The sequence below is a fragment of the Biomphalaria glabrata genome, chromosome 4, assembly GCF_947242115.1.
Source record: "Biomphalaria glabrata chromosome 4, xgBioGlab47.1, whole genome shotgun sequence".
Taxonomy (NCBI): Eukaryota; Metazoa; Mollusca; class Gastropoda; family Planorbidae; genus Biomphalaria; species Biomphalaria glabrata.
Window position 1 is genome coordinate 33,497,800 of NC_074714.1, and position 22,904 is coordinate 33,520,703.

At 38.0% G+C, this 22,904-nt stretch overlaps 1 protein-coding gene across 1 annotated transcript; it reads right to left on the bottom strand.

The window, feature by feature from the left end:
* Positions 1-842: 842 nt before the first annotated feature.
* On the bottom strand, positions 843-8,239 carry LOC129925635 (uncharacterized). The gene is made up of 2 exons (XM_056025305.1): positions 7,966-8,239; positions 843-2,680 (listed from the first exon to the last, which is right to left on the bottom strand). The coding sequence occupies exon 2, from the start codon at positions 2,665-2,667 to the stop codon at positions 1,120-1,122; it is 1,548 nt and encodes a 515-aa protein (XP_055881280.1). The 5' UTR covers positions 2,668-2,680; positions 7,966-8,239; the 3' UTR covers positions 843-1,119.
* Positions 8,240-22,904: the final 14,665 nt, after the last annotated feature.

Consider the following 22,904-nt stretch of genomic DNA (forward strand, 5'->3'; position numbering starts at 1 on the left):
TCCAGTGCCATTGCGTGCAAGAGGTTCAGTGGCATTGCGTGCAAGAGGTCCAGTGGCATTGCGTGCAAGAAGTTCAGTGGCATTGCGTGCAAGAAGTTCAGTGGCATTGCGTACAAGAAGTTCAGTGGCATTGCGTGCAAGAAGTTCAGTGGCATTGCGTGCAAGAAGTTCAGTGGCATTGCGTGCAAGAAGTTAGTTGCATTGCGTGCAAGAGGTCCAGTGGCATTGCGTGCAAGAGGTCCAGTGGCATTGCGTACAAGAAGTTCAGTGGCATTGCGTGCAAGAAGTCAGTTGCATTGCGTGCAAGAAGTCAGTTGCATTGCGTGCAAGAGGTTCAGTGGCATTGCGTACAAGAAGTTCAGTGGCATTGCGTACAAGAAGTTCAGTGGCATTGCGTGCAAGAATTTAGTTGCATTGCGTACAAGAAGTTCAGTGGCATTGCGTACAAGAAGTTCAGTGGCATTGCGTACAAGAATTTAGTTGCATTGCGTACAAGAATTTAGTTGCATTGAGTACAAGAATTTAGTTGCATTGCGTGTTTAAATATCAAGTCACTCGGAACAATTTGGTAAAAAGGATTAAACATTTGTTCAACTCAGATAAATATGAGCTTAATCCTGCCAACCCTACCATAAGACAATTGATTTGTATACAAGGTTGTATTTGTGTGGGTTATTTTGTGTTACATTTTATCGATTGTTTCATTTCTTACTTTACTTAATTTAAATATACTACTAGTGTCCGGCAATTTTATTTTATTCTATTTGAAGACTTTGTACATTGACAAGGGAGGACATTCAACAAGATTTCTGCATGTAGTATAAATAATGTAATGCGAAACAAAGCTTTCGTGAAATTTTATTAATTTTTAAAACAAGTACAGTTTGGTATACATTCCTAAAATCAAGTGTATTCTTAAAATCAATAGCGTCTAAATATTTTATATATATATAGTACATAAATCTTGAAATGTTACCTTAAACACTATTTTGAAAAAAAAATCTTGCTATAAGCATAAAATGAATTTATGTGGATAAAAGTATAGAATGTAAAAGATCAATATATATATATATATACACTATATACACACAGGTGCAGATTAAGATACTGTCAAACGTGTTACAAACCTTTACATTTACAGGTAGGAAGGTAACGGGTGTGTGAACATAAAAACATTCTCCGAGCCTCACAATCTGTGTTCTTCCAGGCATAATTAAAATCAAACTTCTTGGTCACTTCCAAACATTCCCTTACATCATCGTCTGCCTCGGTAGAAGGGGCCTTAACGCTGTGCTGGGACCATGGGGAGGGTTGGGGTTGAAATTTTGAGAATCGTAAGCCAGTTCTGTTCCAGGTCCACGAACCCTTGCCCTGTCGTAAACCACCTAACCAGACTCCGTAGCCTGGATTTGAGGCCTGCAGTATGGCGTTCAGAAAAATGTTGGCCTCTGTTGTTTGTATTTCCGCCAGGAAGTTGTCCCTGCCTTGACTGCGGCAAAATGCTCTGGCGTTTTCCCATGACATCGGTTTGCTATAGAAACAAAAACACTTTTCATGGTAGGAAATGTTAAAATTTGGAGCCATAATGGCACCGCACATTTGTCTGTAAACAGTGTCCGCTAGAGCTATTGAAGTGTCTTGTTTACCATCTAGTTGGTTGAACCAACCAAACAAAGAGGCCATGAGACCGATGAAAACTAAGCTCAGTCCGATGAGGTTACAATACGTCGATGTGCGCACGTCTTTCTTTAATGCTACATTAGGATTACCGGGATTTAGGTTGTACATACTTCTTTCCTCGCTGGGCGGAGAATACGGTCCAGGTGCGTCCTCATCATCCAAACCCAGCGGCAAATAGGAGCGCCCAACTGGATATGGTGGATAACGGCTATAGCGAGGCAACTCTGGGTCATTTTCTGAAATTAATCTTTGTTCTGAATCGACGAATTGGTCTTCACGCCCAAAGAATGGAGACGCGTTTGGGTAGTCAGCATCAAAGTCGATAGGAGAATCCACAGGGGATTCAGGGTTTGTCTCAGCCGGCTGTTGAGTATCTGCAGCGGCATTTGGAGTATCTGCAGCGGCATTTGGAGTATCTGCAGCGGCATTTTGAGTATCTGCAGCGGCATTTTGAGTATCTGCAGCGGCCTTTGGAGTATCTGCAGCGGCCTTTGGAGTATCTGCAGCGGCCTTTGGAGTATCTGCAGCGGCCTTTGGAGTATCTGCAGCGGCCTTTGGAGTATCTGCAGCGGCCTTTGGAGTACATGCAGCGGCCTTTGGAGTACATGCAGCGGCCTTTGGAGTACCTGAAGCGGCCTTTGGAGTACCTGAAGCGGCCTTTGGAGTACCTGCAGCGGCCTTTGGAGTATCTGCAGCGGCCTTTGGAGTATCTGCAGCGGCCTTTGGAGTACCTGCAGCGGCCTTTGGAGTACCTGCAGCGGCCTTTGGAGTACCTGCAGCGGCCTTTGGAGTACCTGCAGCGGCCTTTGGAGTATCTGCAGCGGCCTTTGGAGTATCTGCAGCGGCCTTTGGAGTATCTGCAGCGGCCTTTGGAGTATCTGCAGCGACATTTGGATTTGTAGCTTCTGGTTCACCAGGAACAACGGACTTTCTTTTAACTAATTCAATGCCTTCTTGAAGAGGTGGATTCTCTGAGGGCGTTGCCATTATAACCTGATTTCTATGAGAAAAAAAAGAAACAAAAAAACGTGGTTATGAAGAATGTATAGTGTGGTAATGAACAAGTAGGCCGGATATTTAAGCTGAGGAGGTTTGTTGAAACCACGAGCTGGTCTGGCGTAATTCAGGGGGAGTTAAGTGGGGTCACAGGACGTGCTTTTGTGAGTTCTATCATGTTTTAATTATCAGTTCACTTGTTTCTACACAAACTTTTAAGTTACATCAATTGTCACCAGTTACATCAAGTTTTTTTTTTAGACGTTTCTACATTTAAAATACATCTACATCGCTTTAATTGTAGGTGCTGCTTGGAGCTACAAACCAATGACCGAGATGCATCAATAAGTCTGGACGTTTAAACGTGATCAAGACGTTACGGCAGATTCAAATAAACCTTTGCGTTTCTTGTTCATTAGCATACAAGTGATATAGCTTTGAAAGTTCAGTACAAGCGTTTTTTTTTTTTTGAAGCTATAGGTTGAAAAGTTCAGTACAAGAGTTTTCTATCAAGCTTTAAGTGGAAAAGTCCAGTACAAGAGTTAGTATCAAGCTATATGTAGAAAAGTTCACTACAAGAGTTTTGGAGTTCTATCAAGCTATAGGAGGAAACTAAGAACCCAACAGTATCAAAAGTCTCGGACTGACCAAGAAGGCCGACCACCTAACTAGGTCCAAGTACAAATGGCCAAATCCCCAACCAATGATTTACACAATTTAATAGTCATTGTTTTATCTGTTAATGTGTGGGTTATGTGATTGAATAGGGCACTTTGTTACACGCTAATAGCTTTTTGTAGGTTTATGCCTGTACTAAAAACTAAATGGATGGGTCACCACCACATCAATGATGGAGAATCTAGATATGCTAACCTGCAAAAGTAAAATAAGCTTTCTTTCCAGGCGTTATTAAACCTATTACAGATCAAACGAATGAGATAACTATATGGCAAAAAGAGCAATACATCAAACGTTGAAAATGTTTAGTAAACAAACTTTACTGCCGATGAATATCTATGTAGATAAACAAGTAAAATAAGAGCCGGAAATCAAATTGATTTGTCTACAGTTAGTGAGTTGTTGACGATCCTTTAACTATTGGATTAGAAAATGTCTTTAAAAAAATAGATTGAAACAGAAGTATCCTCTGATTAGAAACGTCTCTAGTTTATAAGATTAGATTAAATTGACTTTTCAAATAAGCTCCTGGTAGAGTCTACAAGAGGACGCTGTAGAAAAACATTCCTTGCGTTTTTGAAACGATTTGTAGCCTTAAAAAACAACAATCAACAATCGTATTTGTAGATAGCTACACGGTATGATGATTCAACTAAAAGCTTGCTTCAACAGTAGTCTACTAGAGCTACAAAGCTAGTACTTCCAAAGTATTCCACTAAGAGATACAAAGCTAGTACTTCCAAAGTATTCCACTAAGAGCTACAAAGCTAGTACTTCCAAAGGATTCCACTAAGAGCTACAAAGCTAGTACTTCCAAAGTATTCCACTAAGAGATACAAAGCTAGTACTTCCAAAGTAGTCCACTAAGAGATACAAAGCTAGTACTTCCAAAGTAGTCCACTAGAGCTACAAAGCTAGTACTTCCAAAGTATTCCACTAAGAGATACAAAGCTAGTACTTCCAAAGTATTCCACTAAGAGCTACAAAGCTAGTACTTCCAAAGTAGTCCACTAAGAGATACAAAGCTAGTACTTCCAAAGTAGTCCACTAAGAGATACAAAGCTAGTACTTCCAAAGTATTCCACTAAGAGCTACAAAGCTAGTACTTCCAAAGAAGTCCACTAAGAGATACAAAGCTAGTACTTCCAAAGTATTCCACTAAGAGATACAAAGCTAGTACTTCCAAAGTATTCCACTAGGAGATACAAAGCTAGTACTTCCAAAGTATTCCACTAAGATACAAAGCTAGTACTTCCAAAGTATTCCACTAAGAGATACAAAGCTAGTACTCCCAAAGTAGTCCACTAGGAGATACAAAGCTAGTACTTCCAAAGTATTCCACTAAGAGATACAAAGCTAGTACTTCCAAAGTATTCCACTAAGAGATACAAAGCTAGTACTTCCAAAGTAGTCCACTAAGAGATACAAAGCTAGTACTTCCAAATTATTCCACTAAGAGCTACAAAGCTAGTACTTCCAAAGTAGTCAACTAAGAGATACAAAGATAGTACTTCCAAAGTAGTCCAATAAGAGCTACAAAGCTAGTACTTCCAAAGTATTCCACTAAGAGCTACAAAGCTAGTACTTCCAAAGTAGTCCACTAAGAGATACAAAGCTAGTACTTCCAAAGTAGTCCACTAAGAGATACAAAGCTAGTACTTCCAAAGTAGTCCACTAGAGCTACAAAGCTAGTACTTCCAAAGTATTCCACTAAGAGATACAAAGCTAGTACTTCCAAAGTATTCCACTAAGAGCTACAAAGCTAGTACTTCCAAAGTAGTCCACTAAGAGATACAAAGCTAGTACTTCCAAAGTAGTCCACTAAGAGATACAAAGCTAGTACTTCCAAAGTATTCCACTAAGAGCTACAAAGCTAGTACTTCCAAAGAAGTCCACTAAGAGATACAAAGCTAATACTTCCAAAGTAGTCCACTAGAACTACAAAGCTAGTACTTCCAAAGTATTCCACTAAGAGATACAAAGCTAGTACTTCCAAAGTATTCCACTAAGAGATACAAAGCTAGTACTTCCAAAGTATTCCACTAAGAGATACAAAGCTAGTACTTCCAAAGTAGTCCACTAGGAGATACAAAGCTAGTACTTCCAAAGTATTCCACTAAGATACAAAGCTAGTACTTCCAAAGTATTCCACTAAGAGATACAAAGCTAGTACTCCCAAAGTAGTCCACTAGGAGATACAAAGCTAGTACTTCCAAAGTATTCCACTAAGAGATACAAAGCTAGTACTTCCAAAGTATTCCACTAAGAGATACAAAGCTAGTACTTCCAAAGTAGTCAGCTAAGAGATACAAAGCTAGTACTTCCAAAGTATTCCACTAAGAGCTACAAAGCTAGTACTTCCAAAGTAGTCAACTAAGAGATACAAAGCTAGTACTTCCAAAGTAGTCCACTAAGAGATACAAAGCTAGTACTTCCAAAGTAGTCCACTAGAGCTACAAAGCTAGTACTTCCAAAGTATTCCACTAAGAGATACAAAGCTAGTACTTCCAAAGTAGTCCACTAGAGCTACAAAGCTAGTACTTCCAAAGTATTCCACTAAGAGATACAAAGCTAGTACTTCCAAAGTATTCCACTAAGAGCTACAAAGCTAGTACTTCCAAAGTATTCCACTAAGAGATACAAAGCTAGTACTTCCAAAGTATTCCACTAAGAGATACAAAGCTAGTACTTCCAAAGTATTCCACTAGGAGATACAAAGCTAGTACTTCCAAAGTATTCCACTACGAGATACAAAGCTAGTACTTCCAAAGTATTCCACTAAGAGATACAAAGCTAGTACTTCCAAAGTAGTCCACTAGGAGATACAAAGCTAGTACTTCAGAAGTATTCCACTAAGAGCTACAAAGCTAGTACTTCCAAAGTAGTCAACTAAGATACAAAGCTAGTACTTCCAAATGTGTCCACTAGGAGATACAAAGCTAGTACTTCCAAAGTAGTCCACTAAGAGATACAAAGCTAGTACTTCCAAAGTAGTCCACTAAGAGATACAAAGCTAGTACTTCCAAAGTATTCCACTAAGAGATACAAAGCTAGTACTTCCAAAGTAGTCCACTAAGAGATACAAAGCTAGTACTTCCAAAGTAGTCCACTAAGAGCTACAAAGCTAGTACTTCCAAAGTATTCCACTAAGAGATACAAAGCTAGTACTTCCAAAGTATTCCACTAAGAGATACAAAGCTAGTACTTCCAAAGTAGTCCACTAAGAGATACAAAGCTAGTACTTCCAAAGTATTCCACTAAGAGCTACAAAGCTAGTACTTCCAAAGTATTCCACTAAGAGCTACAAAGCTAGTACTTCCAAAGTATTCCACTAAGAGCTACAAAGCTAGTACTTCCAAAGTATTCCACTAGGAGATACAAAGCTAGTACTTCCAAAGTATTCCACTAGGAGATACAAAGCTAGTACTTCAGAAGTATTCCACTAAGAGATACAAAGCTAGTACTTCCAAAGTATTCCACTAGGAGATTCAAAGCTAGTACTTCAGAAGTATTCCACTAAGAGATACAAAGCTAGTACTTCCAAAGTATTCCACTAGGAGATACAAAGCTAGTACTTCAGAAGTATTCCACTAAGAGATACAAAGCTAGTACTTCCAAAGTATTCCACTAAGAGCTACAAAGCTAGTACTTCCAAAGTAGTCCACTAAGAGATACAAAGCTAGTACTTCCAAAGTATTTCACTAAGAGATACAAAGCTAGTACTTCCAACGTATTTCACTAAGAGATACAAAGCTAGTACTTCCAAAGTAGTCCACTAAGAGCTACAAAGCTAGTACTTCCAAAGTATTCCACTAAGAGCTACAAAGCTAGTACTTCCAAAGTATTCCACTAAGAGCTACAAAGCTAGTACTACAAAGTATTCCACTAAGAGATACAAAGCTAGTACTTCCAAAGTATTCCACTAAGATACAAAGCTAGTACTTCCAAAGTATTCCACTAAGAGCTACAAAGCTAGTAGGCCTACTACAAAGTAGTCCACTAAGAGCTACAAAGCTAGTACTTCCAAAGTATTCCACTAAGAGCTACAAAGCTAGTACTTCCAAAGTATTCCACTAAGAGCTACAAAGCTAGTACTTCCAAAGTATTCCACTAAGAGATACAAAGCTAGTACCTCCAAAGTATTCCACTAAGAGATACAAAGCTAGTACTTCCAAAGTATTCCACTAAGATACAAAGCTAGTACTTCCAAAGTATTCCACTAAGAGATACAAAGCTAGTACTTCCAAAGTATTCCACTAAGAGATACAAAGCTAGTACTTCCAAAGTATTCCACTAAGAGATACAAAGCTAGTATTTCCAAAGTATTCCACTAAGATACAAAGCTAGTACTTCCAAAGTATTCCACTAAGAGCTACAAAGCTAGTACTTCAGAAGTATTCCACTAAGAGCTACAAAGCTAGTACTTCCAAAGTATTCCACTAAGAGATACAAAGCTAGTACTTCCAAAGTATTCCACTAAGAGATACAAAGCTAGTACTTCCAAAGTATTCCACTAAGATACAAAGCTAGTACTTCCAAAGTATTCCACTAAGATACAAAGCTAGTACTTCAAAAGTATTCCTCTAAGAGATACAAAGCTAGTCTACTTACGTGTCCAGCTTTATGTAAAACAATGTCTTGTCTTTAATGTGGGTCCAGTGAAGTCTCTTCTTACAATAAGGAAAGAGTATATTATACCAGTGTGTTTCTTTAAAATTGGCCAAACTTAAATTAAATACCTTCTATTGACCTCTTGTGTAGAGGCGGAAATTAGTTTAGACAACTGAGTGGGTTAAATGATGAAACGATCTTAAAGTGTTTGAGCGTAAAATTATTGATTGAAACTATCACATAAATCTCCCCAAAGTACAATGTCCATTGGATACCCCTTGACACCCCCATTGGAACGCCGACTTTGAGTATTTTTTTAAATGCTACACACATTTCGTGTCCCAGTCAAAATAAGTGACTAAAGCTCATATTAACTCAATGTCAAGGTCGGTTTCAGTACTCTTCACAATGTCAAGGACTGATTATTACGCACACAAGTTTGAAATGCTATTAGAAGAACCAGAAATAAAAAAATAACAGCATAACGCAAGCATAGGCGTAGCTAGGGTGGGGGAGGGAGGGGGTATTTGAAAGTACACCCGGGCCCCCATCTGAAGGAGGGCCCCCAAACAAGTGTTGTTTTTTTTACATTAAAATTAAATATTATGCAAAATACAGGGACCCCCCAAAGAGGTCAAGCCCCCCCCCCTCCTCCAGGGCCCCTTAATGATGGCGAATTCCTAGCTACGCCACTGAACGCAAGTGTGTTGGACGTGGTTTCAGTGTAAGCGGGGTTAGATAGTGCTGACTTGAGCACGTGACATGGACGACCTGGGAATAAAGATGGGGGGGGGGAGAGTACGGCAAATGATCAGTTCTTTGTAATAGATGACTTTCAAAAAAGAAGAAATTGATCAAGACCTAAGAAGTGACACAACAACTCCTTTCGCGAAGGACTTCATGAACCCGGGGGGGGGGGGGCTGTGTGACTACTAGGAGCCAAAAGGGGGGATTGCAAGATAGTCCTGTTTTACTTTTCAGATGACGGTATTATGCGTCATGATACTATTAGGTAGAAGAAGTCGTTGCTGAATTGAGTATAAAGACACTATTGCTTGAAACATGGGGTACAAACATTGGAATGTTTTGTTTTTCTTTGAATTGTACTGATACATCCAGGATGATAGATGTTGTTTTTTTCCCTATTTCCCTCTCATTTGGACCAAATGGCGGACATAGAAATGGACTCCCTATTTGATGACGTCCAAGGTCCAGTTCTTTTCTTACGCCTTGTTTCTTGTACACCCCCGGGTATCTGGAAATTTAGGCACCGGATATTTAGGCACCCGGATAATTAGGCACCGGAAAATTAGGCACTCTTTAATAAGCGAACTTTATTTTGAAAATAATGTTAAAATGTTAACGTCTAATTCATCTTTAGGCTATGGGCTGTCTGTGACGTTATAATAAATAGAAACTATAACGATTCTAGCTAAAGAAAAGCTGACAAAATGGGAAAAATGACAATCATGAGAATGTGTGGAAAAAATGACCCCGGATTAATGAGGTAGTTCCGAATTCCCCCCGAGTCACGTGGTTGTGTGTATACAACGCGCACCGTGCTTAGTTTTAGTTAGTTTGTAGTGGGAATCTGAAGCGTTTTAAGTCAATATTTAGTAGTTTCAATTTACTCATTAGCGCTAAAATATAATTTGTTAATAACAGGAGAATAAAGAGATACATATTTTTAATAGTTTCAACTAAAACAAATAGTTAAACCTTTGATAGAAGGTACCGAAGCGTTGGCCTATAATCTGCCATACTGAGATCAAGATTTCTGGATCTACAATGAATGACTACACGTACAGTTCTTAGCGTTCGGGTAACCAGTCCTAGAAAAAAAAAGTAACACTTTCATCCCCCCCCCCTTTTTTTTTTCCTCTCTGCCCAAAATTAAACAAGCTGAACTTGAGTAGAACACTAAAAGTTGGACAGCAGACTAGTGTGTATTGGTCAGATAGCTCTAGGGCTAGTGTGTAGTCGATATGTCGACTAGTTGTTAGAAAAGATAAAAAGACTGCCATGAGTTTTCCTTGTGCGTAATAGGCTTCAGTTGTTTAGCGAACAAATAACACATCTGATAGTCAAGGATAAATCGAGATCTACTCTTACAGTTACACAGGCCAAATGTGTCTTACCCCGCCCTTTCATTGTTAAATTTGCTTTCTAAGTAATAAAATGGATCTAGATCTGTTTCGTCGACGCATTTGTGAAACTTTAATGTAAGCCTAACACTTTGTGAATTTCTTAAAAATGATAGAACTTTTAATAACATAATAATACATCATGTATCCAACACAAAAAATAGTTCTTAATGTTATCGATGTGCATAGTGTATTTGCGATTGGCGAAATATGAAATACATAACGTTAAAAAAATAACTGAAGTTAATGAAAATAACAATGTTTCAACTAATATTCATATTATCCCATATATAATCCTATAAATATAAATAAATAAATATATATATATATATAAGTGTGTGTGTTTGTGTAGTTTATACCAAGCTTTTTTTTTTATCTTACAAGAACGTTTGTAAAAACATATTCTGTATGTGAATGTATCGTCGGCAAAGTGTTGACGTTTGTCATTACTATAAAGGAAATATCATTGAGAATTTAAACCTATCCTTAAACAGTTCTTGGCCCTTTATGAAAACATTCGTATAATTATTTGAACATTCAGGGTTCGTTGATGTACTCTGTATATTTTAAAATGTTTGTAAATGTAAAATTTCGTAAAAATAGAGGAGCAACAGCAATGGAAATATAGGAAGAAAAGGCCATTCTCCTCTTTGTTGTCCTACTATCACGTGACTTTGATTAAAGTAGGTCAGAAATACGAACTACCTCATAGTCATTATAAAATATAGACCTCACAGGATTCAGGGAAGGGAGGTAGAGTTGATTCTCTTCTCATTGCTTCCTCTCCTTAGCCCTTCCCCCTCTACGCACTCCCACTAAAAGGAGGGGATCGCGGGTAGATGTTGAACTAGGTCTTGAAAATGACGCAATGAGTCTCAAGGCTACACACTGGAGTACAGGGCAGGGTTATAGCATTGTACATAACTGCTAAAATGGAAGTCTGGAGAAAATTGTCTTCTTATAGTGGGAATGGGAATGAGCAGGAGGGATTTGCGCGCGTTACTTATAGGAATTAAATTTGTTGATAAACTAAAGACTAAAGAAGTATTCATATTTTATAATAGCATTAATATCTATTATCAACACTCCTTCTTTATATTATTAATGGGTAACTCCTTTAGGAAGATCTGTTGTGTGAGGGTATAGATGTGTTACGTCCTTCAAATGTGTTCATTAACTTTTATTGAATATATATGTTAATTTATGTAATATAATATTTATATACATTGCAATGGAAATCGCAAAACGGCTAGAAATGACGATAAAATATAATGTTTTGAAAATTAAAAAAAAAAGTTTATGTAAAAGACAGATGAGTTAACAATTTAAATATCATTTTTTGTTGGAATATTGGTCTCTTATTAATACTTATTCTGCTTATAGAAGATTGTTGATGTTCCAATTTAACCCCGCCTTCTCTATCATAAACCAAATATATTTACTACAATTTTCGAGAAGGTATGATTCCTCCATTCCTTTTGTGTTCAGTACCATATACAATTATTTTTTTCTTCAGAATGAAAAAAAAAACGACAAAAAGGTTTCATACACACATTAATAAACACACACACACACACATATGATTAAAAAAACAACAAAAAAAAAAAAACCACTCGTTTCCTTAACTTTCAACACTGCCCAATGAAATTTTCAACTATCTTCATTTCCCTCATATATATTATTATTTTTATTACTGATATTAATATTATGACGGTTTAAACAGAAATGTGTCTACCAAAGTTTTTGGAAGGCCTCTAAAATATAATCTTCAGACTTCCATTTGAACACCTTTGTGTTTCCATACCCTTTAGTCCAGTGTGTAGCCTTCAGAGTCACTATGTAACTTTTACGACCAAGTTTACATCTACCTGCGAGAAATCTTCTCATTTAAGTGAGAGTGTGTGCGCCCCCCCCCCAATCCCATTTTAAAAGTACGACCCACCCTTTCAAACAAGCAGAGGGCGATTGTGATTATATTTATCGCCAACACTCACCGACATAATAAAAATATTTTATAATACTTTTTAATCCTAAGTATTTACATAAGTAACTAAATATTTACACAAATTGCATAATCATCAATTTTACAAGAAAACTCACCAGTCAACCTTAGGGGTTGGTGATGGACGGAAGCAATGAGAGGAGAATCATCTCTACCTGCCCTTCCCTGAATGCTGTAATGTCTATATTATATAATGACTCATTATAATGAGTCATTTTTGCCACACATTCTCATCATTGTCATTTTCCCCATTTTGTCAGCTTTTCTTTAGTTAGAACCGTTATAGTCGCTATTTATTATAACGTCACCGATAGCCCATAGCCTAAGGATGAATTAGACGTTAACATTTTAACATTATTTTCAAAATAAAGATTGCTTATTAAAGAGTGCCTAATTTTCCGGTGCCTAATTTTCCGCCTTGTCAAAAAGTGCCTAATTATCCAGTGCCTAAATTTCCGGGTGCTAATTATCCGGGTGCCTAAATTTCCGGGTGCTAATTATCCGGGTGCCTAATTGTCCGGGTGCCTAAATATCCGGTGCCTAAATTTCCTAAATTGTAGTGTCCAGCCTGTGTATCCATTGCAGAACTTCTTCATGACCTATCTGTCCTTGTAGAGTCCAGCCTGTGTATCCATTGCAGAACTTCTTCATGACCTATCTGTTCTTGTAGTGTCCAGCCTGTGTATCCATTGCAGAACTTTTTCATGACCTATCTGTCTTTGTAGAGTGTCCAGCCTGTGTATCCATTGCAGAACTTCTTCATGACCTATCTGTCCTTGTAGTGTGTCCAGCCTGTGTATCCATTGCAGAACTTTTTCATGACCTATCTGTCTTTGTAGAGTGTCCAGCCTGTGTATCCATTGCAGAACTTTTTCATGACCTATCTGTCTTTGTAGAGTGTCCAGCCTGTGTATCCATTGCAGAACTTCTTCATGACCTATCTGTCCTTGTAGTGTGTCCAGCCTGTGTATCCATTGCAGAACTTTTTCATGACCTATCTGTCTTTGTAGTGTGTCCAGCCTGTGTATCCATTGCAGAACTTTTTCATGACCTATCTGTCTTTGTAGAGTGTCCAGCCTGTGTATCCATTGCAGAACTTCTTCATGACCTATCTGTTCTTGTAGTGTCCAGCCTGTGTATCCATTGTAGAACTTTTTCATGACCTATCTGTCTTTGTAGAGTGTCCAGCCTGTGTATCCATTGCAGAACTTTTTCATGACCTATCTGTTCTTGTAGTGTGTCCAGCCTGTGTATCCATTGCAGAACTTCTTCATGACCTATCTGTCTTTGTAGAGTGTCCAGCCTGTGTATCCATTGCAGAACTTCTTCATGACCTATCTGTCTTTATAGAGTGTCCAGCCTGTGTATCCATTGCAGAACTTTTTCATGACCTATCTGTCTTTGTAGAGTGTCCAGCCTGTGTATCCATTGCAGAACTTCTTCATGACCTATCTGTTCTTGTAGTGTGTCCAGCCTGTGTATCCATTGCAGAACTTCTTCATGACCTATCTGTCTTTGTAGAGTGTCCAGCCTGTGTATCCATTGCAGAACTTCTTCATGACCTATCTGTCCTTGCTGAGGGCCCGGCCAGTGTCTCTAATTGTCATTTTGACCTCGTGTAAATTCAATAACTTGCTTCTATTTTTCTAAATGACCAGACAACGAGGCTATACGGTTGTCTTCATGTGTACCGTGTAGTGTGCTATAGGTGTGTACTAACCATCTGGTTACAACAGTAGAAGCACGTGAGAGGCCCCTACAGGAAACTGCTTCCTATCCTTACAGCTAATGTTGTAATAATACTTCCTAATTGTCGATATTATTTTGCCACTCGTAATGCGTGGAGTGTCTCAAGGAAGCCACTTGGCGGCGTCTTTTTTTTTTTTTATCGATAATAATGTAAAATCTTGACGGCTAGACAGATCGCCTCGAGTCCTCTTTGCATCTCGAATTAAAAAACTGAATTTTTTCTTTTTTTTCTGACAAGTATTCGTATTCGAAATTCGAGAATAATCAACTTCAACAATTCGAATTTACATTCGAGGTGGGAAAAAATTCGAATCGCGCTGAGAGAGGGGCTACTAAGAAATACCGCGTGACGTTCAACTGGTGAAACGTTTCACTGTGACTGTGTGGAAGTGGTCAGAGCTATCCAGGTCTCAAAATACTGACACATTTAAGACGTACACTTTGACATAAAGACCTTGCACCCAAACAGAAAAGTTTAGAACCACTTAAGTCACACATGGCTAGAAACAAAACTTTTCAAATACAGCCAATCTTGTAAAGAATAATCTATTTGTTTTTTAACATCTTCTGCCCAATTCTGATACAGAATAAATGTGTGTGCGCACTGGCGGATCCAGGGGGGGGCGGTAGGGGCGATCGCCCCCCCCCCCCCCACTCGGCCGACCCCCCCCCCCCCGCGGAAGAATTTTAGTATAGAATTCACACAATTTGTATACGAATTTATTACTTATGTTAATAATATATACTAATTATTTAAATTTCAATCTATTTTTAGATTATTTCGCCCCCCTCCCTTTCTAGTATTTTGGCCGATTTGGTAGGGTCGGGAGGGGGCGATGGCATCAATCCGCCCCCCCCCCATCATAAACTTTCGAGTGGAGGGGGCGGTCCTATTTATTTGTAGAAATCACAGCTTACTAACAGAATCAATTAAATATCTATATGATTAAAACTTGTTATTGGTATTTTTACCGGTCTTTATATTATGTCGTTCACCTGTTGGCCGATTGGAAGGGGAGGAGCGAATACCTCTACTGCCCTTCCCATCTAAACCCTTTGAGTGTGGGGGGGGGGCGGTCCTACTTTTATGGAGAAATCATAGTATGTTAACAAAATTAGTCGAATATCTATATAATATAAACAGGTGGAAGTGCGATACATGCAATCACCTACCCCCCATCGGACAAACCAATACTTTTTCTTTTTGTATTATAGTAAGAAATTACAAAATTTAAAAAATCTGTCACTAATAAAATTTATATATGCTATAAAGTAAATGAGTTCAAAAGCCAGATAATCTTTTCCTAGTCGACTTTTTCCAACCTTTACTCTTTCTCATATTTTTCTAGTTATATAAATTTAGGACTATAACTCACAATTTATGCTTGAATTTTTATTGAATATTATTAATCGAATTTTTTTTTTCGGCGGCGATCCTCAAAGCCTTAATCTAAATATGTGGGGTATCTTATCTTTTCAAAGAACAAATCGGTTGTATTTGCAATGTATTAAGGGACTATAAATTCATATTAGAACATTTCTCCACATTATTCAAAAGGTCCTTTATAATAGAATGAATAATGAGCTGTAGGTCAGGAGAATGCGTTACTGCAGTGAAGAATGCCAGAAAACGCTTTTAGCGTCCAGGCTTCGCCCCGAACCCCACTGATAAATTACGAGCTGTAGAGGTCAGGAGAATGCGTTTCAGCCGTGAAAAATGCAAGAAAACGCTTTTGGCGTCGGGGCTCGCCCCGAACCCAACTGATAAATAATGAGCTGTAGATGTCAGGAGAACGCGTTTATGCAGTGAAAAATGCAAGAAAATGCTTTTGGCGTCGGATCTTCGCCCCGTACCCCACTAATAAGTAATGAGCTGTAGATGTCAGGAGAATTCGTTTCAGCCGTGAAAAGTGCAAGAAAACGCTTTTGGCGTCGGGGCGAACACTGAGGTAGCTTACAGCGCTCTCCCAGACCCCCAAGCTTGCAAGAGAAAGGCCTCAACATGACTGTTTTTTTTTCGCCGAAGATTGAGAAACAGTCTTATTTTATTCTCATATATATATATATATGCTGTACGCACGTTTATGCATAGGGTTAGGGTTTACTGGGCGTTAGGGTCAGGGTTTGGAAAAAAATCGCCCCCCCCCACTCCAAAGCTCTGGATCCGCCAGTGTGTGTGTGTGACGAAATGGTTATTTTTGGCTAGTTTATTAAAGTCTACGAAAAATTTTATTAAAGGGAAACTCCGATGGTTTTTACAATTTTTGATATGTGTTTTGATTTACAGATAATGAATTTATTATTCTTTTTTTTTAATTTGCAATAATAACTTTGTAATTGATGTTTTTCTGACATATTTTTTCTGCGCATCCAAAACGATCAGATTTTACTGGGTTTCTATGTGACTTATTGTAAAACAGGAGACCATGCATACAGCAAAGTTTACATTCTTGTAAAAAAATATATCTTCGTCTATGCAGTTGGATCTAGATCTTGTAAGTAAAGAAAAAAATGCGTGTTGAAAGTAGATTTACATGCTTGACTAACCACGGCAGTGTGTATTTTCTCGCCTGACCACTCAACACACACAAACACTATCGCTTGGTTGTCTTGTCATGACCAACTACACGTAGTCTAGACTAGCCTTACACTAACCAGTTTGTTAGACACACGATCTATTTACTTTTTAGGACAGGGAGAGGCTTAGATGAAAATTTTATTTTTTTTCTCGAGTTGGTTATCTTAATGCTTTTAGATCTCTATATATATATATAACTGTACCATAGCTCTGGACTAGGCCGTCACTAAGCCTAACAGCTACTGTAAGAATGAAGCGATACGATTGGTTAAATGTCGTTTCTCTTTCAGTAATGCTAAGGCAAGCCTAAAAACAAAATCTCAAAGAACCCCGTTTTGTTTTTTTGGGAGATGTCAATAATTTACTGTCTCATTTATTAAATATAAATGTTTCTAAGCATTTAAGTAAAAAATGGTAAAATGTTTACTATTACAACTTTTTACGCAGAATTTAAATATGTCAATAACTCAAATTTGAAAAACCATCGGAGTTTCCCTTTAATTTATCCCGCTCAAAATACAAGATTTTGAACAGGCACACCGCAACTAACAGTAAGAACACACCAGTATATTAAGTTTATAAATTAACATGATTTATTGAATAAAAGTTTACAAAAATAAATGAAAAAAAATATAACTGAGAACTGAAATAAATGTATTAATGTGTGAAATAATTTCTCATCATAGAGTGCTAATTAATGAGGGAATGAGAGAATGTTCCTATGCCTTGTCAACTTATATTCTTAGCTGCTAGCCCGTTGGGTCTTTTTCTGGTGGTCTTAGAATGGGTCATCCGGTTCTGTTTTAGGACATCGGCTCGGTATGTCCTCTATGCTGCAGGCGAGCTGGCTCTAGGGTTAGGCCGCTGCCTGTTTAGCAGTAGACGAGGTTGGTGCTGCAGACTTAGTTTATAGTAGTTTTCATAGAATGATCTCTCAGCTGTGGTCTCTAGCTTGTAGATAGCCGAGCTAACTCACACCAGTTTATTTTCTGTAGCAAAGTTTGCTCTAAGCCAGGCATGTCAAACACGGTTTTTGGGGGCCGCATGTGGACCGCGACCATTTTGCATTTGACCCGCTTGGCCACCTCAAAAATTATCAAAATAAAGTTAAAATATTAAGCTGGAAAATAAGAGATGACAAGCTACTTGAATTAAAAAATAGTATTAGTTAAACTGAACAACGAGAGTGAGTCTGTAGTGAAAGCCATCTATATTTTGTCAAACTTCATTGCAAGCCATAGCAAATCATTTAGTGAAGGTGATTTTTATAAAGGAGTGTCTCTTTAAAGCTGCCGAAGTAATTTGTCCAGAAAAGGTGAAAGCATTCAAAGATGCTTTCAATGGCCGTGACTTCGTTTCATACGAGCAAGAATTTTCATTGTTTGTAGGCCTATCTCCACTTTCATTTGCTTCTGAAAATGCTGCTGGTAATGTGCAACTAGAGCTGATAGAATAGAAGTCAGATTCTTTGTTGAAAGCGAAGTATAGAGAAGTGGCTGTGCAAAAATTTTACAGTTATTTACCTGAACGGGACGTTGAATTGAGGAAATTTGCAGCCAGAATTCTTGCTATGTTTGCAAGCACTGATCTCTGTGGGCAGTTCTTTTCCATAATACAAGCTACAGAAACATCACACCGTTCGTGATTATCTGATCAAAATTTGTCATCAGTGATGAAAGTGTCAGTGGTAAACAACCTTCAACCTTACATTAATAAACTTGTATCCCAGAAATGATGTCATTCACCAGGACCAGTGCTTTTTTGTGAGAGTACGCACCGGTACGGCGTACCGGCACCTTTTTCAATTTATGGAAAAAATATTACTTTTCTAGTATTTTAGCGTTTATTATTAATTTAATAGTAGTTAAAAGCTAGGCAATCCATCACTGAGTACCGGCACCTAATTACTGAGTACCGGCACCTAATCACTGAGTACCGGCACCTAATCACTGAGTACCGCCACCTAATCAATGAATACCGGCACCTAATCACTGAGTACCGGCACCTAATCACTGAGTACCGCCACCTAATCAATGAATACCGGCACCTAATCACTGAGTACCGGCACCTAATTACTGAATATCGGCACCTAATTACTGAGTACCGGCACCTAATCACTGAGTACCGGTACCTAATTACTGAATACCGGCACCTAATCACTGAGTACCGCCACCTAATCAATGAATACCGGCACCTAATCACTGAGTACCGGCACCTAATCACTGAGTACCGGCACCTAATTACTGAGTACCGGCACCTAATCACTGAGTACCGGCACCTAATCACTGAGTACCGGCACCTAATTACTGAATATCGGCACCTAATCACTGAGTACCGGCATCTAATCACTGAATACCGGCACCTAATCACTGAGTACCGCCACCTAATCAATGAATACCGGCACCTAATCACTGAGTACCGGCACCTAATCACTGCGTACCAGCACCTAGTTTTGACAAAAAAAAGCACCGATCAGGACAAACATAATTATGCGTAATTTTAATTACTTAATCCTATTAGAAATTTAGCTAACTAAGAGACAGATATGCCATTAATTATTGTATTCTATTGTATTGTTTCTAAAGTTCATAAAACTAGTAGGCTGTTTTGCCACTGATTTTTGGCTGCGGCCCTTCATAGTAAGTTTTTATGTAGCCCATACACCTTAATGAGTTTTTCATGCCTGCTCTAAGCAGTCGGCAGGCGGCAGTAGCTATTGGGCAGTGGACAGTTTGGGCCGGATACTTTGCAGATGATACTGGGTAGGCACTGTGGACACTGGACAATATTCTATGGCCAAGGACAGTTGGCAATGTCTTTTTGCTGACAGGTATGTAATGGGGGGGGGGGTATCTGGTGTGGTCGGCTCCGGTAACAGCTTTGCGTGGATATCTGGCAGAGGTAGGAACCAGTTACAGCAATCAGTTACACAGATACAGCAACCAGGCCGTTTATCCCTAATAAAACCTCACAATATAAACTCACAACAGAGGAGACTATGAATTCTAGCGGGCCTAACTTAGAATGCTTTGGTCTCTCTTTATGTATAGACTAGCCTGGCATTACCCGCGTCCTGCGGGTCTAAGTTTGTGTTAACTAATGTTGTGGATTGGATTTAGATGTATGTTAAACTTAGCTAATGATCCTTTCACGTTATTTCTCTTTCGCTACGAAAATAAAATTAGTTTTGCGAAAATGGGTTTACACGAAGAAGCCGATACATTCATATCTATTAAAAACGAAAAGAGCGATAGCTTTGTTAAATGAATGGGATTATAAAGTGAACAATTAAACGAAATAATTTTTAGTACGCGATTCATGAATGAATGTAGATCTAGGCCTATCTCAACTCGGCTTCGCCGCTTTTGTAAACGAATGTAGTCTCTTAAAAATAATGCTTTAGAAAACCAAATTTGAATGTTTATTTGATCAAAATATGAAATGAATGGACTATAATTAGTATGTTCATGTATTAAAGTATAAAACTATCTGTGCGAAGAGAAGTTTTATCATCTTAGAGTTGAATTAGAGTTTTAGATCTAGGGATGGGATTATAAAGTAAACAATTAAACGAATTAATTTTTAGGAAGCGATTCATTACGGTATTGTCTAATGAAAGAATGTTTGTCAGGAAATCTGCAGTCACAGATATAACGAACTAATTAATTCAAAAAATGCTTTTGAAACACAAAATTGAAGGTTAATTTTATTATATAATAAAATCAATGGATCTTCTTTTTTATTTTCATGTGTCAAAGTAAAAAACTATCTGCGCAAAGTGTATTTCTAAAAATTAGATCTAGGTCTAAATCCTTTCGATCTTTTCTATGTCAACATTGTAGACATGGCCTAGATCCATAAAATACTATAGCTGTAATAGAGTCGGACAACTTTTTTTTTTTTTTTTAGGGTCTTAAGTTTGTTTAGGGCTACAATACATACACTAAGGTCTAAGTTGGTACCCAAGAAACAATCCTGCCAAGTTTTATCAAGATTGGTCAAGCGGTTTTGATGTCTATAAGTAACATACATACACCTCACATTCTACTTTATAATATAGATAAGACTTTTTATTGAACGGGTGGGGAAGAACGCTAGGTGATTTTCTCATATATATCAATACACCAGAGATGTCAGGCGTCAGGTCAGATTTATGGTCTATATTCGTTGCCTACCGTGTGAGTAGGGACTTATACGAATAAGTCTCTGTCTAGCCAGTTCAACACTATTCCTTGGCGGAGCGTATCCTACGTGGGAAAGGGGGGGGGGTGCAGCGTCTATTGTGTCGTTGGTCATCAGTCCAGCGGTCAATAATTAAAACTTAGCACTAGAGAAGCTAGTTTGTGTTTTAAGTCGAGTTTTGTCCCGTGAGAGCCAATACTTTTGTTTTGACGAGGGGAGATAAATCCAAGAAGAATTTAGTTATGGGTGGCCAACAAAATAATTGGTTAAGTGAAAGCTAAAGGTTTCTCACGTGGCACAACTCAAATGAACTTTCGAATGCATCGTCACAGTGTGTGTCTGTGCGCGCGTGTGTGTCTCTGTGTGTGTGTAAACGTGCATCAACATCATCTTACTGAGTTGGATGCTCTCAGATATTTAAAAAAAAAAAAAAACAACGAACAGTTTGACAGAAATATTCCTATCATGGCACAATGTACAAGGTCAAAGAACTGTTAAACATTATGTTAAACTATGTAGATATAATGGAATCTAGTTTGGAGTATTATTGATAGCATAGTCTCTTATGTTTAATTTGGCTGACAAGTTGGCAATAACTAAAACAGCATTGAAACTAGTTGCACTTTTAAAAGCTACGATTCTTTGCTTTAAAGAAAATTATTGGTCTACTTGATAATCTGGACAAAATGCAGTTAAAAAAAACACATAAACAAAATCGAAATATCTTCAAAGATTTGAATTTATATGTTTTCTTTTATGTATAGTTTATTAAACATCTGTGTACATAATTCTCTTTATTGTTTGGACACTACGTAAAGGAAAGATCACTCTTTTATTTCTGCAAGTCAGACGGACTAGAGTTACTCCACGTAATCTTAGAGGCGAAAAAAAAAAGGAGTGGGGGAGGGGGGAGAACATGTAGAATTCATTCCGTCACTAAATAGCAGTGCCGGACTTTACCATTGTGACCAAGAAGTCATGGAAAGAGAACAAATAATCTACTCTGTATTCACACGTCACTAAATAGCAGGGCCGGACTTAACCATTGTGGGGCCTTATGCGAAACTGATTTCGCGGGGGGTCCAAATTTGGGTAGAGATACGGATAAGTGAAAATTAAGAGTTTTTATTAGAAAATAAATTCGTCTTTGCATTTTATTCATTCTTTACTACTTACAGAATTACTTTACGAGCCTTGCGTGTAGAGAAGTCATACAGTATATATTTAAATATCTATTTCCTACAAAGATCACGCTCAATAGCAAGAATGTTTCAATCTATCTCCGAGAATTGTTGACCTCAAGTAATTCTTCATTAGTTTGAGGCGCGAGAAGCTTCTTTCACTAGATTCCACAATTACGGGTATTGCATAATGCCGTTTTTTTTATCGCGCGTAGGATTGGCGTTTTCCATATTGAATGACACCCCAAAATGACAATTTTTGTCTATATATTTAAGGAGATTTGTATGAGTTTTCAAAAGATTTTAATAATTTCCGGATATTTCCATGACTTTTTCGTATATTTTGCAATTTCGGAGATTTCAAGGAGCTCCTGGTAAATTGAAAGTAGGGCGCGGGAAATCTGTTATAAGTTATAAATGGTTTAATTTAATAATTTATACACCTAGAACTAGCGCGGGTCCTATGAAACTGCGGGGCTGGCCCACTGCGGTTGCATAGATTGAAGTAGCCTAAGGCTGGCCCTGCAAAATATATATATATATATGCTACGCCGCCGGTTGACTAGTTTCTAAATATCTTTCTACGTTGAAATGTTTATACTTTGAATTTGAAGTACTTCTACTCATGGATTCTAGAGATTAATTGGACACCCCGTTCTTTGTACCTCGCCCTGATCTTTCAAACCTACCATTTACTTTCTCTGGCTAAGTATTGACTTTCAGATCTTCTTATCTTATCTATCTTATTTTATCGTATCTTATCTTATTGCAGAGGTTATTTCGAAAAAGAAGGTAATTACGTTCTACGCATTTCATGTGTCAATCTAGTCATGCATGTTAATCAATGACTTAAACTCTGACTGATTCAGGCCACCATTCCATTCTCTAATGGCACTTGAAGGAGCACTTGTATGAACTTGTTCTAACGTATGGAATAAGAAATGTTCCTCCCCTTTTTTTTTTTTTTGTATTTCTGAGTATTTCATATTATGGCTTTAATGTTTTATGAATTAGAGCTAATTGACTTTTTATTCTTCTGTCCCGAAGTGTCTCTAAGTTTTTATTGATTTTACTAAAGGTGTTACTGGAATCAAACTGGAATA

Bases quoted from the DNA above. Each gene is read 5' to 3' on its own strand.
- LOC129925635 (XM_056025305.1), bottom strand. From the start codon at position 2,667: ATGGCAACGCCCTCAGAGAATCCACCTCTTCAAGAAGGCATTGAATTA.